The sequence below is a fragment of the Rhinatrema bivittatum genome, chromosome 1, assembly GCF_901001135.1.
Source record: "Rhinatrema bivittatum chromosome 1, aRhiBiv1.1, whole genome shotgun sequence".
In the NCBI taxonomy this organism is placed as follows: Eukaryota; Metazoa; Chordata; class Amphibia; order Gymnophiona; family Rhinatrematidae; genus Rhinatrema; species Rhinatrema bivittatum.
This window is the reverse complement of record NC_042615.1, coordinates 565,026,811-565,039,283: the sequence shown is the minus strand read 5'-3', so window position 1 is coordinate 565,039,283 and position 12,473 is coordinate 565,026,811. Positions and strand designations below refer to the sequence as shown.

Here is a 12,473-nt window from a genome sequence, read left to right as displayed (position 1 = left end):
TTATCCAGTTAAGTTAACCAAATAAGTTAGACGCCCATAGGTCTAAAGATAGCCAGATAAGCTTATCTGGCTAGCTTTAATACTTATCTGGGATATTTTGCGTCATTGTGTGCCGTGAATATTCCGTGTAAGTTAGCCAGATAAATTTTAATATTGTCCCCAAAATTACTGAACATATAGACAGATATGGTTTTAGCAAAGGGAAGTCTTGCTTTATAAATCTATTGGATTTTTTTTGAAGGTGTAGTTAAACATGTAGAAAAAGATGAGCCTCTTGATATAGTATATTTGGATTTTCAGAAGGCATTTGACAAAATCCCCCATGAGACTCCTCAGGAAATTAAAAAGTCATGGCATAGAAGGCAATGCCTATTGTGGAATGGTAACAGGATAAAAGACAGGAAACAGAACAGGATTAAATGGTTTCCAATGAGGGGGGCGGAAGACAAGATGGCTGCGAGTTGAAGACACTGTTTCTTGCTGTCTGTTCATAACACACTGTTTTTCTTCAATGGCTCCAAAAAGAAAAGGGAAGGTACGAGTTTTCCCTTCCGAACTCACTCACCTTCCTGGACAGCAAACCATAACATCCTTTGCGTCCCCTACTTCTGCTTTGTCCGGTGGCTAGTTCTTCGTTGCTATGTCTGATGGAGGAGTGTCGACCCAGCCAGGAGAGGAGGTTTACCTCAGCCCCCGGCCCCAAGAATCCCTGCAGTTAACCGGATGTGCTTCCTCCCCGAATGCAGCATTGTTGCAGGAGTATGATGTCTCCTTGCTGCCAGTGTGGGAGGGGGCCGAGGTGGTATCGCAGTCCGCACCATCTTTGCAGGAGTTGGGAGCATTTTCTTTGATTTCTGTAGCAGTTCCTTCAAGATGGGATGTCTTAATGCATGGTGTTTCTTCTCAAGCTGCTTCTTCTTCTGGACAGCTTCCTTTGGTTGGTGAGCTCTCCCAACTTTTCCACAAACTGGCAGAATTAACTCTGGATTCCCTTTGGGGCATGATGGCTAAGTTTGGCCAGATTCTTGGCGTTTCACTGAGTAAGATGGATTCTGTTGTCTTAAAACTTGAGCCCCAGATATCCAGGGTTGAATTACAGGTTCAGGAGCATGCGGAACAACTTCAGCAGATGATTTGGGGTTTACCCAGGGGGTTCATACTGCTGTTTTGCAGGAACAAGGTGTCATGTCTCGTTGTATTGAAGCCTTAGAGAATTCTGCTGAAAAGTTGAATCTTCATATACTTAACTTTTCTAAGATTATGGTTGAATTACCCTGGATTACCTTTAAGAAATATTTAGTAGAAAATCTACACCTTGCCCCAGAGACGCTCCCCTCTGTGAATAAGTTGGGATGTTTTGCCATCTTCTCCTCAATCTAATGTTGCTTCGGGTCAGGATGCTCCTGTAGTTCCTTCATTGAATTTAACGGGCTTTTTGGAAATGTCTTCCCCAGAAATTATAGAGAGGTCTACCTTATTAGTCTATTTTTTTTTTTCTGAAGTTGATGTTAGTAAAATAATGACTGCATATTTTCAGAATTTCAAAGTGGACTTTCTGAGTTAAAAATTAAGAATTTTTCCTGACCTTTCACGACATGTGCAGTTAAAAAAGGCCTGTCTAGCCCTTAGGAATGATACTTTGTCTCTAGGAGCCTGATTTATTCTTCATTACCCTTGAAAATGTTTTTTAAAATATCGTTCAGAGCGTTTTATTATTATTTTTTTTTCTTTCTCTAAAGCAACTAAAATCCTTTATCAAGGCTTGTAAGATGTTAACATCCTACAGCAGAAATGACTTGCTAGTCTGTTTGCTTTAGACTTTTTTTTATACCTATTTTCCTTTGTTTCTTATTTTCAGGGGATGTACATATTTTATATTTCAGTACGTCTATATGTATAAGCACAATTTCCTCTTCTTTTTTTTGTATGATTATATATACCCAGGTTACTGATACAAAGGGTTTTTTTTATGCTTTAATTGAAATATCATTAAAATAAAAAGTAAAAAAAAAAGGTTTTCCAAATGGAGGAAGATTATTAGTGAAATGCAACAGGAATCTGTACTGGGACTTGTGCTATTTTTACGTATTTTTAAATGATTTGGAAAAAGGAATGAGGGAAGTGATCAAATTTATAGAAGACATGAAATTATTCAAAGTTGTTAAAACAGCAGCAGTTTGTGAAGAACTGCAGAAAGACCATGTGAGACTAGGAGACTGGGCTACTGAATAGCAGCTAAAATTGAATGTGGAAAGTTGTAAAGGATGCACATAGGGAAAAACATTCCCAAAAGGTATACAATGCTGGGCTGTGTATTAAGAGTCACCACATGGACAATACATTGAAATCCTCAGCTCAGAGTGTGGCTGCAATTAGAAATAAGGTGGAAAATATCATATTGCTTCTGTTTTGAACCATGTTGTGATCATAACCTTGATTATTGAGTGCATTTTTGGTCGTTTCAACTCAAAAAAAAGACAGAGAGGAACTTGAAAAAGTGCAGGGAAGGGTTACAAAAATGATAAAAGGGGTGCAACAATCCCCCTTTTGGTGAAAGGTTATGCAGGTTAGGGCTCTTCAGCTTGGAAAAGAGATGATAGAAAGGGGACATGATAGAAATTTTGAAAATCATGAGTAAGGTGTAATGGATAAATAAAGCATGGTTATTTATTCATTCAAAATATATGAAAACAAGAGGAGACACTACAAAATTAATAACCAGCAGATTTTAAACAAATTGTAGAAAAACCTTTTTACTCAGCACTCAGTTAATCTGCAAAATCTGTTGCCAGTGGTTACTAGCATAGGGTTTAAAAGAGGGAGGAAAAGTCCATAAAGAAAGCTATTGCTATGCCTGGGAATGAGTAACAGAGAATAGATCTACTCTTTGGGATCTGCCTGTGGCTTGGACAGGCCACTGTCGGAGACAGGATACTGGATTTAATAGACCTTGGTTTGACTCAGCATGGCATTTCTTAGGTTCTTATGTTTCCTTTGCTAATACAAAATTCCAGTATAAGAACATGCCATTCTGGGTCAGACCAAGGGTCCATCAAGCCCAGCATCCTGTTTCCAACCGTGGCCAAACCTGGCAAGTACCCAAAAACTAAGTCTATTCCATGTCACTGTTGCTAGTAATAGCAGTGGCTACTTTCCAAGTCAACTTAATTAATAGCAGGTAATGGACTTCTCCTCCAAGAACTTGTCCAATCCTTTTTTAAAACACAGCTATACTAACTGCACTAACCACATCCTCTGGCAACAAATTCCAGAGTTTAATTGTGCGTTGAGTGAAAAAGAACTTTTTCCAATTAGTTTTAAATATGCCACATGCTAACTTCATGGAGTGCCCCCCTAACCTTCAATCTAAGAGGAAAAGGACGATTTGTTCTTTGAGGTTTCTCCCAGAAGGTTGTGAGGTCCTGGTGAGGCTATCCTCCCTTGTTGAGACAGATGAGCAGGGGGGTTGGTGACCCCTTTTTAGCTCTGTCTGGGAATCTGTGGGGCAGACATCTGGTGGTCCAAATCCCTCAGACCACATGAGATGGCCTGGTGACCTGCTGCAGTTCTGCTTATGAACTTTGGAAGGTGCAGGAAAGTATCCTTATTTGAGTTGGTTAAAGTTGTTTAAAAAAAAAAAAGGCTCCATATTTTTCTGGCTACATAATTGGTTGGCGGATGTATGGTCCAAGTCGCAACTGGGAGCTCGTCTTTTCAAGGAGAAGCTTCTGTTTGGGTGAAGACTTGGAGAAAATAATGAAGCACCTAGGGGAATCCAAGGTGCACAAATTGCCGGAGGATAAGCCTAAGAGCCTAAGAGCCTAAGTGCCTGCTTGAACTAGGTTTTGGGGCCATTGGAGGTTTTGTCCATCCAAGAATTCTGGAGGCCCACAGCAGCAAGCCCTGGTCAGGTCCTCATCATGGAATCAGTCCTTTTGTTGGGGCAGGAAGCCCTTCCAGGACAACTCTGGGGCTGGCGCAGGGAGAGTTAAGTCCTTGCAATGAAGTGAGGCCGGCCCACTCTTTGCTGCCAGCTGTCTGAGTACAGTTAGCATTTTTTTTTTAGAGGAGTGGGCCAAGATTACCACAGACCAATGGGTTCTCAAGGTGGTAAGAGATTGCTATGCTTTAGATTTTGCTCATCCCATAAGGGACGCCTTTGTCGTGTCCCCCTGCGGTCCTCTTGTAAAGCGAGTAGCAGTTCGAAGTCGACTGAAGCAACTGGGAGCCATAATGCCAGTTTTGCTGGAGGAGCAGGGCACTGGGAGGTATTCCATCTATTTCGTGATGCCAAAGAAAGAAGGGTTGCTTTTTCCCATTCTGGATTTAAAGAAGGTAAATGTAACCCTCAGAGTTCTGCATTTTCGCATGGAGACGCTAAAGTCTGTCATCGTGGCAGTGCGCAAGGAAGAGTATTAGATCTGACAGAGGCCTATCTTCCTATAGGTATCAAGCAAGAGAACCAGAGGTTTCTAAGGTTCATGATACTTGGGGAACATTTTCAGTTTTGGGCCCTGCCCTTTGGTCTAGTAACGGTGCCGTGTACTTTCACCAAGGTGATGGTAGTGGTGGCTACTTCATAAGAACATAAGAAGATGCCACACTGGGTCAGACCAAGGGTCTATCAAGCCCAGCATCCTGTTTCCAACAGTGGCCAATCCAGGCCATAAGAACCTGGCAAGCACTCTTGCAGGCAGCTTCTTGGGCCGAGACTCAGCAGGTATCGCTGCAGGAGATTTGCAGAACAGCGACTTGGAAGTCGCTGCACGCTTTCGCCAAACACTGTCGTTTGAATGTTGGGGCTCCAGCTGCAGAGTGTTTTGGTGAGAGTGTTCTGCGAGCAAGACTCTCCAGGTCCCACCCAGTTTAGTGGGCTTAGGTACATCCCAGGAGACTGGACTGATCTGGATACATACAGGAAAGGAAAATTTGGTTCTTACCTGCTAATTTTAATTCCCGTAGTACCACAGATCAGTCCAGAGACCCACCCATGGAATAAAGGTGGGAGAGTCACCCACTTGTTCTGTTGATCTGTAGGTCGTGCAGGGTTGTTATCAGTTTGCTAAGCTGTTTCATTCTACTTATATATGTTTTGGAACAGAGATATGTTTCCAATAGGTTACGGCGTCACCATCCTCATATTTGTTGAGACGGGGATGGGCTGTTAAGTTTGGTATAGTCTTTTCTCTTGGCTTGGATACAGGTCAATACTGAGGGACTGCAGCTGGCACACTTGGTTATATAGCAGTGTCAGTTAAACTTTCTTTCTCCATCTGCTGGCAAGAACCAGTTTTCCTATATTTATTATCCTGTACTGATTTTTAGTTAGATGCATTCTGATCTTTTGTAAAGTGATTTTTAGGAGACCAGCTTTAAAGTCATGATCTTTGATAATATTTATCAATCTGCTACAAATCAGTCTAAAAACAACTTAAGACCCGAAGAAATCGGGGACTTAAATATTTTTCCGCTGATTTTAGTGACCTGATAAAATCCAGTTGCATGTCACAATGTAAAAATGATTCCACCTTCCTGTGCTGAGGATACTTATTACTTAATATGTCTTATTTGACCCATCTCTATATGCAGTTATTGTAAAATAGAGAGAGCCCCTAAAGTGTGTGGCTTTCTCTTGATACTAGTACTTCATTTCACATAGGCCACCTGAGTTGAGATTTGAACCCGTGGGCTAGAGGTAAAAGGCTCTGTAATGCTGTGATCATTCTGACCATATCTTCTCCTTACTACAAAAATCTTTTGCCATCTCCCTTCTCTATTTTATCTGTCGCTGACATCACTCTCATCTGTTACATTTCTTCTTTTCTAAGCCTCTCTTCTCTCCATCAGCATACATTCATTTCTTTTCCTCCATCATGCTCATAACTTTTACCCCTTATTTTGCAATCCCCATTTCCATTTCATACCCTGTCTCCAGATCCTCAGTCATATCTCTTACCCTTCTAGCTGACTTGGCTCACTCTTGGGGCACATAGTGGTTGATGGCAGGGTTAAGGGGCCCGTTGTCATACCTACCTACAAGCAGATCATTGATGCCTGTTGAGATCTGTGGGCTAAGGCAGTGTTGTAGCTCTCCTCCTGTCCCTCAGCTTTTTACTGCAAGCATGGCCTGAAGTTATAATTGCACATCTGCATTGTCTTCTGTTTTGTCTGTTGACAAACAGGATGCAGGGCTTATGCAATAGGAATGTCCAGTGCCAGCTGGAGGGGCCTCGTCTGGCAACTAATTTTCTGAACATTTTTGCCTTCCCACTGTCTTAGATATTACCAGTAAATTTAATGTAATTAAAAGTGATTCCAGGCATTTGGCAATGCAACCTGCTAGGTGGCAGTAAAGAACACTGTTTAGTACTCACCAAGATGCCCTAGGGAGAGTACTGAATTCATTAAAAACCACCTTTGTCTCCCTCTTAGTTACTGTTCTATGATTCATTGCAAACAACACAAAAGTTAATTGGTATAGTAGCACTTGTTTGAGTTAACTGTAGTGTTTCACTGCTGTTTAATAAACTTTTCTTAGACTGATAGGTTAGTTGTTTAATATTCTGTTTTCATTAAGGGGGGAAATTTTCAAACTGTCCACAAAGGTGCAAAGTACCACGGATTTTGTACCTAATTTTCAAAGGAAAGTACATATATACTTTTGCACTTGCTTGATTTTTAGGTAAAGATACTTGGGGAAAATGTGCATAGGTTTGAAAATACAATCTGTGCATTATTTTCCAATCTCATAAAAAAAAAACCACTCTGTGGGAGCCTTCTAAAGGGAGCCCCTCCCATCTGCTGGAATATCAAATTAGGGAGTGAGGAGATTCTTCACCTAGATGATAGTGTCCCTCTTCTATTTTGAGCAGGAGTCGATCTATTTACAAGAAAGATTCTGTTTGTTCAGGGTCGTTATGGCTGTATCTTTGCCATTATGTCCCATTTTTATAACTCAGTCCTACATGAACTTCTAGCAAGATGGAGTTTTCAGACAGGCAGTTTATTTGGGTAGATGACTTTGAAAATTCCCCTCCACAAGAATAACAGAATAGCTAAATATGAGGAGTTCCTTATGCAGAAGCATTTAGCCACATAACTTAGAAGTTATCCAGTTAAATGAATATTTGGGCACTTATTTGGCTAAATTCTTGCAGGATAACTTTTTATCTGGCTTAAAATTTGGCCAGATAAGTCAGGAATGTAACTGAGAAGATCTGAGTTAGCTGGATAAGTTATCTGGCTAACTCCGATATTCGAAGTTGGATGGGTAACTTATTCGACAAACTCTGGTTGGCCCTTAAACTGTCCTAAAGTTAGCTGGCTAAACTTACCTGAGCCGCACAGAGTCTGAATGTGGATGTCTTCCATCTCATCCTTCTAAACCAGTCACACACAGGTGGATTGTTTCCCGCTATGAGTAGATGGAGGCAGAGAATATGGTTTTCCTTACCATGACATCAATTCCACTACTTAGGGGTAGTGCAGGTCTTTGATGGATCTCAACTCTTATCAGACCTTGGGGAGGCCACTGGTTCCAGCCAGCAGTGTGAGTGAGCCCACTTGGACAGTTCCCACTTCCAGAGGAGATTAAGTAAAGCTTTGAGGAGGGAAGATGTTTTCCTTTAAAGAAATAATTTAAAAAAATGGGAGCTTGGTGTTTACTTGAGAGTCAGTAGTTGAAGTTTGCTGAGACAGTTCCTCTGGCCTGGGGGGAGGGGTGGGGTTTGCAGGAGGATGGCACACTTAAGTACCACTGTATCACGCTTGAGGGAAGGCCATTGTGTTGGGTAAGTTTCAGCATTGTAGGGGAAGGCCAGCTTTCAGCCGTTTTGGGGATCAGTCTTCACATTAGCCTCCTATCTTGCTTTTCAACTCAGCAAAGATCTCAGGGAACTTGCTTTTGAAGGACTGATCATGGTTGGCACTTCAGGGCTAGATAGAGCCTGAGGCCATTGGTGTCTGCTGTTCTGCCTTTTCGGCAGGCACTGATGCACCCGCAGATCAGTCTCGCCCTGTGGCTCAAAGGGGATGCAGTGGCATGAGTCAGGGGATTTGGTGGGGGCGCTCTGTATCAGTGGCAATTCACGTATCTTGCCAATTCTCAGCTGCCGCATCTGTGTTTTTTGGTGGGATCAACCGCCATCTTTGCCTTTCTCCCTTGCTCACTTCTCGCCTTGGCCTGTCAGTCCATGAGAACCACTGAAGGTTTCCCTTGGGGAAATTCAGTAATTTTTTCTTTTCTAATGGCATTATGTTGTCTCGGGGCCTAAGAAGAGCAAGGAGATGCTTTCTTCAGGAGGCACATGACTCCCTTCTGGATTCCTCCGTATTCAGATAGTGGTCAAGCAGGCAAAACTCTCAGTGGGCTGGAACAGTACAGATTTTTTTCTTGTGGGTTCCTCCAGTTTTGGGCAATAGAAAAACCTTTTGAGGGGTTGCTGTTGCTCTCTGGAAGCAGGGGAATTGACCTGCCTTTAGAAGACGCTAAGGGCAGTGTATTCTTTCCTCGGATTTACAAAAGGGAATTTGTTCCCTCCTCTATTGTCTCTCCTGAAAGTGTGTTTAGTACGCGGTTGGCCACACATTTTCGACACGCTAAACTAATAATGCTCATCACATGCAAATGCATGTTAACGAGCCTATTAGTTAGTTGCCCAGGATACTTACTCTCAGAAATTAACGCCTGCCCAAGGGCAATTCTAAGCAACCCAGAAAAGTGTACAGAAAAGCAGAAAATACAGCTTTTCTGTACACCCTCCAACTTAATATCCTAGCAATATTAAGTCGGAGAAACCAAAAATGAAAAAAAAAAACTAAAATCTGCCCACCGAACCAGCAGATTAGAAAAATGGATGCCCAATTTTACCGGCATCCGTTTTCCTAACCCGTGGCTGTCAGCGGGTTTGAAAACCCACGCTGGTAAAATAGAGCGTCAGCTGTCGGAACCCGCTGACGCTAATAAGGAGGTGCTACTGATGCATTATTGTCCCTAGCGCCTCCTTATTAGCACGACCCCCTCTTTTACATACAGAATCGTGTGCCCAGGTAAGATGGCTGGGTGCGCTTCGGGAGAGCGGGTGCTCAACACTGAGCACCGGCTCACCTGTGATTTTTACTGTATCGGCCTGAATATGTTTTTGATGCTTATGAAATATAAAACATTATGTGAGACTTTGTTTAAGAAATCCCACGGTTATGGGTTTGAGGGCTTGGATCTACCAAGGAATGGAAAAATGAGAGTTTTTGAGCAGGGTGGCCATCTGAAGGTCACAGGGGAAAAGTTTGATTTTGGTAGTTTCCCTATCCAGCAGTAAACAGTTATTCCCTTAAGTCTCTGAGCTAGGTCCAGTCCATCATCTTCCCCAGTGATTCCCAACCTTTTTTGTTTCGTGTTACACCTGGCCCAGGAGTCACTTCGTTGTGGCACACCACTTCCCCATCATCATTTTCTCTTATATTCCCTCTCCCCCTACCCCTTGGCATCCTCACCTTCTCTCTTTTCTCTTCCCCCAGCATCATAATCATGTCTGTCCCCTGGCATAAGCATCACCTTCCCTCTCCCACCATTTCTTCCCCCTCCCTCATATTATCATCACCTTCCCTCTCCCTCACTCCTTGGCATTAACATCACCTCTCTCCACCTTCTCACCCCTGGCATCTTCATCACCACCATCCCTTTCTTTCTACCCTTCTCCCCACTCCCTGGTATCTTCACATTATCTTCCCCACCACCATCATCATCACCTTCCCTCTATCACTTCTTCCCCCACCTTTGCATCATCATCATTTTCCCTCTCCTTCTACCACTCTTCTGCACCCTCTGACATCATCATCTTCTCTCTCCCTCCTCCTCACCTCTGGTGTCGTCATTATCACCTTCCTTCTCCCTCCATTCCTCTCCCCCACCCCTGGCATCATCACCTTCCACCACCTCTTCCCCACTCCCTCATACCTTCTCTCTCCCTTAACCCCATTAACATGACCTTCCCTCTCCCTCTTCTCCTCACCCCCTTGCATCATCTCCTTCCCTCTGTCTCCATCCCTCTCCCTCAACCCTTGGCACCATCATCAACTTCCCTCTTCCTCTATCTCTCCCCAATCCCCAGCGCATCATCATCACCTTCTATCACCTCTTCCCAACCCCCTTGCATCATCATACCTTCCCTCTCCCTTTACCCCCATCATCATCATCATCACCTTCCTTCTCCCCCTGAGATCATCTCCTTCCCTCTGCCTTTACCCCTTGGCATCATCACCTTCCCTTTTCCTCCACCCCTCTCCCTCCCTCAATTGTGCAATTGTTTTCTTACTTTTTTTATTGCAATGTAATGTTGGAAGTAATTGGTTTTAAAGGGGTGAATTTTCAAAAGCACATACGCATGTAGAATGCTATTGTATAAGTGTATGTAGGCTTTTTGAAAATTTCCCCAGGGGTTTTACGCAGAAAAGTACACATGGAAGTGATTTCATGTGTACATGAAAGAGATGTTCCTGGGGGCACAGTTATGGTGGAGAACCATTTATGCACAGTATTTTCTAAAACTGAAAGTATGCACGTGAATGTATGTGTGAACCTGCTATCATGCAGGTGTAAATGTGCATGTGATTGCTATGCAAGGGTTCATGCATATTCATTAATTTTCAAAGCAGATGTGCGTGCATAAGTCTATTTTGAAAATTATAGCTGAAATCTGTGTTTACTTTGTACTTGTAGACTTCGGCCCTGTACGCAAGGTTACAAAATTGGGCTCAAAATGTATTGAATGTGAGCTTTGCTTCCTTCAATATCACTGAAGACTGAAAGAATGAGAAATACATGTTCTTTCATATTGTCCTTTTTTTTCCCAGACAAGTGCAGTGCAGGAAGCTCAGAAACTGATGAGCCAAGCAGCAGACCTCCTCTCTGCCATTCAGCACTCCCTCCATCATGGCATACAGGCACAGAATGACACCACGAAAGGAGGTAAACCTCTGTCTCTCTTTATCCCCTTCTCATTCTGCAGCCTGCAGTGTGACGGGCATGGAATTTGTGTAGCCTATCTTTCGGCACTGGACATATCTAGTCATGTGCGTTTGATCCCAATGTGAAATTTATTAATGGACTACTGATGTCTGAAAACTCCTAGCATTCACCTTTATTTTGTTTATAACATATCTGTATCAAATAAAAACATGAAATGTATAGAGAAAGTATGATATTCATTTAGAGGCAGATATTTAATCTACCTGCACAGTTGCAAAGCCTGTGGGTACCTTTTATCTGTAGACTTTGCACCAATTTTCAAAGGGAAAACCTTCCCTTTGGAAATTACCTAAGGGAAAAAGTCCCCACACAAATCTGCACCTGCAGTTTGTGTGGGCGCTTTCTCTAGCAAAAAATGTGCACATTTGAAGTTGCAAACATACATGCATATTTCCAAATTCTAACCCCTCCCTCCCCCCAACTCGGGAACTCTGTGGGTAAACTTACCTGCTTACCGTTACTGCATGAGTAAGCTTAGCTTACAGGGAGGGCAATGCCATTAACATGGGTAAAGCACTGTTTTCCCCACATACCATAAATGGCTTTGAATATTGCCCTCTGTTGGAACAACTTTCAGATTGTGCACATGGGGACAAAGACCGGTCAGATGTATAAAACTGGAGGATATTTTTATACTGAAGATTGAGAGATAGTAACATATACTAAATGATGACAGAAAAAGACTAGATTGACGCATTCACTCTGCCCAGTTGTGATTCTCCTTTGGAGAGATGAGCATACAAATTCCCATACTCAACATAAATCACTTAACTCTTTTCAGGTCTGTGTCCAGTGCTTCAAACATTTTCCTTTTTCAAATGTTGTGTTATTTTATGTTAGATCATCCTATTATGATGGGGTTTGAGCCTCTAGTTAACCAGAGGCTGCTCCCTCCAACATTTCCACGGTATGCAAAAATAATTAAGAAAGAAGAAATGGTTAACTACTTTGCAAAACTTATAGACAGAATAAAAAATGTTTGTGAAGTCGTCAACTCAACCAATTTACACAGCATACTGGTAAGTATGAAAACCAATTTCTTGGATAAGAGTTCATAATGTTTAAATGATCTTGCCATCCTGAATTATTAGTTATAAATCATCACCTTCATACTGGTATTGCATGCAACTTTTTTTATTCAGGGAGAAAGGAAAAAGGAAAAATATTGTACAGATTCAGGAAATATGCATAAATCTAAGCCAAAAATGTGGGCAAGACAAACTTAGTTCCAAGAACTGGTCTAATTAGTTTAGAAACCTCAGTCATATACCCAGATAAAGTGGGCAATAATGAGCCTTTCCATGGGACTGCGAGCTCCTTGCCTAAGGGAAAGCCTCACAAAATTTCCCTTTGAAAATTCTGCTGGCACTCACTAATCGGATGCATTGAAGGCAGGTACAAAGCACACACTGGGAATTTCGTGCTGAGATTGGAATATGCATAAATA

The 12,473-nt window shown here is 42.3% G+C and overlaps 1 protein-coding gene across 5 annotated transcripts in view; it reads left to right on the top strand.

Moving 5' to 3' along the window:
- NAA35 (N(alpha)-acetyltransferase 35, NatC auxiliary subunit) overlaps positions 1–12,473 on the top strand; it is a 257,112-nt gene that overhangs the window by 116,080 nt on the left and 128,559 nt on the right. For all 5 annotated transcript variants that reach the window (XR_003858821.1, XM_029617219.1, XM_029617227.1 and 2 more), the window contains 2 exons: positions 10,852–10,966; positions 11,867–12,045. Coding sequence is in view for 4 of the 5 variants with exons in the window: in XM_029617219.1 (XP_029473079.1) it covers positions 10,852–10,966; positions 11,867–12,045 (294 nt within the window). In the remaining variant the exon portion in view is untranslated. The remainder of the gene's footprint in view (positions 1–10,851; positions 10,967–11,866; positions 12,046–12,473) is intronic.